At 46.5% G+C, this 4,949-nt stretch overlaps 1 protein-coding gene across 1 annotated transcript; it reads right to left on the minus strand.

Moving 5' to 3' along the window:
• LOC125524648 (GDSL esterase/lipase At5g55050) lies at positions 1 to 2,095 on the minus strand. The gene is made up of 4 exons (XM_048689680.2): positions 1,734 to 2,095; positions 1,160 to 1,290; positions 579 to 1,044; positions 1 to 471 (listed from the first exon to the last, which is right to left on the minus strand). Exons 1-4 carry the CDS (start codon positions 1,999 to 2,001, stop codon positions 197 to 199), a joined length of 1,140 nt encoding a protein of 379 aa, XP_048545637.1. The 5' UTR covers positions 2,002 to 2,095; the 3' UTR covers positions 1 to 196.
• Between the last annotated feature and the right edge of the window lie 2,854 nt (positions 2,096 to 4,949).

The following is a 4,949-nucleotide window of genomic DNA, read 5'->3' on the forward strand; positions in this document are numbered from 1 at the left end:
TAGGACAAGATTTATTTACTTAATCACTTTATTAGTTCCACATACTAATAATCGAAGGACAGAACACAACACAACACAAGATGGAATAATTAACGGGAAAATCAACCTCTTATTAGCTCCTTGCTAGCTAGCAGCTGCTGCAAATTTTAAATCATCATTATTTCGAATTGGCAAGGATGCCGACGAACGTCGCCGTTTACTGGTCGTCGACGACCATCTTGAGCGCAGGAGATTCATTCTTGCCCGTGACCAGCATGCCGAAGTTGACGGGCTCGCCGTACTTGGGGCCGTTGCCGTAGAAAAGGGCGACGACGCCGCGCTGGATGGTGGCGTGCGTGGGGTGGAGCATGTCCCAGAACATGTAGTCGTCGTGCTCGGCGGCGGGGCACGCCGTCGTGCCTGGGTGGCTGCACATCACCTCCGCGTTGAGCTTCCCAGACCCGCAGCATGCCGTCTTCACGTGCCTCAGCCCTGGCCGTACATGCAGACAGTCCACATGAATTACTAAATGCACGTACGTACAAGAACCCTAGCTAGTGAATAAGGATAGAAAATGGTTAGTGTATCTGCGTACATACCGGCTACCAGCGAGTTGTCCATCATGTCGTTGAGGATGTTGTAGTTGGCGGCGATGGAGTACTTGAGCTCCTTCATGGTCACCTCAGCGGCCTCGGCGAGCTTGGCCCTGAGGAGGCCGTTGAACGCCTGCGCGAGGGAGTTGGCTTGCTCGTTGCACTCGCCGTTGGGCATGCCGACCCTCTGCCCTGGCGTGCACCCGATCGGTGGAACGTCGAGGATCCCCACCATCCGTGCTCCCATGTCATACAACGCCTGGATGTGCTCGATGTAGGTGGTGACCATCTTGACGACGTAGGCCTGGGGGCTGGCGGTGGAGGGGTCGAAGGCCGAGAAGTCGTTGCCGCCACCGCTGAGGAGGAAGAGGGACCGCGCCAGGTGCTCCTCCTTGCTTGGGTAGCAAATCATGTTGTCCGCCGCCTTCTTGAAGTACTCAACTTGCGTCCGCATTGTGAGCGTCCCTTTTCCCTGCAAAAAGATCGATGTGTCATGCATATAATTAACCAACAAGTATATGTACTTGGACAGTAATATTGTGCTCTTGAACGGCATTGGAATCACAAGGTTGAAGTTGTTTATGTACCGTGGTGTCGAGGATGCCGGATCCACCGGAAGCGTAGTTGGCGCCAATCTTGCAGAGGCCGAGTAAAATCTTGTCGTGCGGCAGCATGGAGAGGTACGGCTTGGGGCTCATCTCGAATCCCACACGTTGTGCTGCACGTACAACATATATATGACACACATGTAATAAAACTTGGTTACCTAGCTGCTTATTTAATTCGTTTGTTATTGTGCATGATCCAAGCTGTGGGTTTGCATTGTTAATTTGCCGCACACGTTTGTCTGTCCACTTCATATACCTGTCGTTATATATCAATGTTGCCATATGATTTGAGTTTGATCTTCAAATTAAGCTCTTGCTTTTGTTATATATCCACGACTTTTCAGTCACAAATTAACTAATTTAGTGGTTATAACAGTCCTGCCTGTCCATCCTGTTCGAGGTCAAAATGCATGTCCGGTGCACACATGTATAATGGTGCAATCGTTAAGCTTGCTGCCTTCCCCATACGTTTGCGGATAATGTTAATTAGCAATAATAATTAAGCATACATGCACGTAGTGGGCGCATGGGGTGCTATCAGGGGTACACTTACAGATGACGTCGGCAAGGTTGTAGCCGTTGGTGAAGCGGCCGGTGGGCTTGCCGGGGAGGTCCATGCCGTAGGGCCGGTTCGCCCTGGGCGCCGGCGCCGGCAGGTAGTCGTTGTTGCCCACGTCCACCAGCGAGTCGCCGAACACGTACACCGCGTTCACCAGCCGCCCTCCGTTCTTGCCGCCAGCCACCGCCGCCGAGGCGCACACGGTGCCGACGAGGCCGAGACCGACGACGAGGAAGCAGACCAGAGCAATGCTCCTCGCCATGCCCGAAACTGCTATGGCTCTCACTCTAGCTAGCTCGTGCGTGCTGTGCTAGCAATAGGCAAAGCTAGATAGGTTTTGGTGTGAGGATGCCGGTGTCCGATGGGCCGGTATTTAAAGGGCCGGATCGACCGATCGTCCGAGACTGACGGACGGACGTTCACTCTACCGTCGGTGCATGCGTCCATGCGATGCGAGGAACACATGCGGTGCGATGCGAGAGAGGACAGCGACCTACGTTGTCCTCGCGCGGGCTGGTGATGCTCCGTGATCCATCCATGTGACTATACATACAAGCTAGCTGGAGAGCGTGATGCATGCGGCAGAAAGTGATCGGTCGCCATGCATGCGTATGGGCACGCAGTACGTACGATCGTCGGTGGACCGCTCTGTACACCTCTGACACTACTGGTGGGTATGTACTGGACGCATTATTTTCTCAAAACAAGTTTTCGCCCAGCTTTATAAGTAGAGGTCTAACATTCAAAAATATATAAAGTGATGAGAAAATCCTCGTACAACCAGGTTAAAAGAAAAAGAATGGTCAAAGTAGTACCTAAAACGCTACCAACTCAAAGTCGAACAAGATTACACAAGTCACCACACTTAGGGGGTGATGGCGGTGCGCCTTCGGCTCGCTTCGGTGCTTCTAGTCGTCGCTAGGTGGTCTATGGATATGAATGTAATTTTTATTTTTTCTAATGTTCGTTGTATTGCCATGACTGAAGATGAATAGATTGAAAGTTTTCTCAAAACAGAAAGAAGACACCCAACATATGAAAAGAAACTCTGGCCACATATTGCTGGATCCTGTCTGGGAAAGTGAAATTAATGGATTTAGGTGTGGTATTGAGAGAGTGGTGTGCATAAAATCAGTGATAGGAGATATACGACAAATCATGGCATGGAACCATAGAAATTAGGGCAAACTGGGGAAACATGAATATTGATTCGTGGAGAGGAAGCAACGGGCTCGAGCAAAGGGACTTCTCCCGTTTTCCACCTGAGTTAATCTCCTCCATTATAACTCTTGGCCCATAATTCTAGTCATCATGAGAGAAACATAGTCAGTAATATGCATCCTTGTGCAATGCAAACTAGTGGTGACTTGGCATAGTATGAGAAAAGAGATGATAGTGGTAGCATATTATGTTACCATCACATTGCGCGTTTCAAAAAACAATGAGTGTACAAGATAATAAATACAATAATCATTGATACTACATCTACGACACTTTGCATGATAAAGATAGTAACATAGACTAGTGTCATATGTATGACACTAGTCTAAGTTACTCTTCATTATGACTAGCCTAAAGTGGACGGTTCATTTTTTTTTTTTACATTTTTTATGATTGATCTAGGAAAACATCGGAAGATCTATACCGCAATAATTTGATCCTACTAGATAAACAACTCGTAAATTCTAATTAGCATGGAAATTTTCAAGTATATTTAATATATGTGGATTGGTTAATTATTACAGCCGGTGTAGGAAGCACAACCGCAACGCATGTGGACACGATTATTATATATTTTGTCGGCTAGCAAAATAGATCAATCTCAAAAGATATCGAGTGATCACAACATACTGTGCTACGTCTGTCACTATGTGTGATTGGCTCGGGCATGGGGGTCCATCTTCTCGCGGTAGCATGCAATGCATGCACACTTGCAATCTTGCATATGGCGGGATGGATCCAACTACTGACCACAAGGACAACTCACATATGCATAATTTCTCCTCTTCTTTTTCACAAGGCTGGCCGTAATGGTGTGTATGATGTAATAGTATCATGCATATAATAATAGTGTATGATCTTACTTTCGTAATGCATAATATCTCATATTGGCTCATTTATTGCCATGCATGACATAATGTAATACAACATTTAATATGACACGGTACTAGTAACATGATCATGATGCCACTTATGATCAGGGGTGAAGCCAGGATTGAGACATAGAGGGGGTGAGACTGACGATAAAGCAAGAATTTTTCTTCTCGCAAACTACCTATAGTTTTACATCCAGAAATAGTTCACCTTTAACTTTGCATAGACACACACAGCCTTTCCCCTTTGGCAGCTGGAGCATGTCTAGCTATAGATAATAGAGGCAAATAATTACACATACGCCTGAGTAGACAAAGTTGATAATCAAACTACTCAGAAATATGAGATGAAATGCCTTGCTGCAAAACAATGTCATGTGTAAATTTAAGATGTACAAATAAGAAAAATCAATCTATAACCAAACGATTGGCTTTTAGCTTGGACTTAAATAGGTTCTTGTGTGAGTGTGAGGATGCTTCACTGGTAGAAAAAGGGCCTATAGTCCCGGTTCGTAAGGGCCTTTAGTCCCGGTTCAGGAACCGGGACTAAAGTGTCGATACTAATACCTCCCCCCTTTAGTCCCGGTTCAATCCAGAACCGGGACTAAAGGCCCTCCACGTGGGCAGTGCGTAGAGCTTAGTCAGGAGACCCTTTGGTCCCGGTTGGTGGCACCAACCGGGACCAATAGGCATCCACGCGTCAGCACTTCTGTGGCTGGGGTTTTTGTTTTTTTTTAAAGGGGGGGGGGGTTGGGGGTTTTGGGGGGGTTAATTTAGGTGTTTCATATATTGTGTTAGCTAGTTATAATTAATAGAGAGAAGTGTCCTCTGTTATGTCCGTGTTTGGTCGACGCTACGTACTATACATACGTATATAGAGAGGACTAGACACGCTAGCTAGCTAGTAAGCAAGTGAAGGAAACAGAAGATCGTCATGAACATATATGCATATATACAGAGAGAAGTGATATCGACCACCTCTCCTTCTCCGATAGATTGGTCGAACAACAAGTTCTCGTATATCTATCTGACACTACCGGCTACATATATACAATAATTATCTCTTACAAATATAATCATATGGACTCAGGGTCCACATAGAATTCTCCGTCTTCAG

The sequence above is a fragment of the Triticum urartu genome, chromosome 7A, assembly GCF_056163025.1.
Source record: "Triticum urartu cultivar PI428250 chromosome 7A, HENAU_Tu73, whole genome shotgun sequence".
NCBI lineage: Eukaryota > Viridiplantae > Streptophyta > Magnoliopsida > Poales > Poaceae > Triticum > Triticum urartu.

Coding starts and splice junctions, on each gene's coding strand:
- LOC125524648 (XM_048689680.2), bottom strand. CDS start 2,001: ATGGCGAGGAGCATTGCTCTGGTCTGCTTCCTCGTCGTCGGTCTCGGC. Junction 1,291..1,733: donor CAACCTTGCCGACGTCATCT/GTAAGTGTACCC, acceptor TTGTACGTGCAG/CACAACGTGTGGGATTCGAG. Junction 472..578: donor GGACAACTCGCTGGTAGCCG/GTATGTACGCAG, acceptor ATGTACGGCCAG/GGCTGAGGCACGTGAAGACG.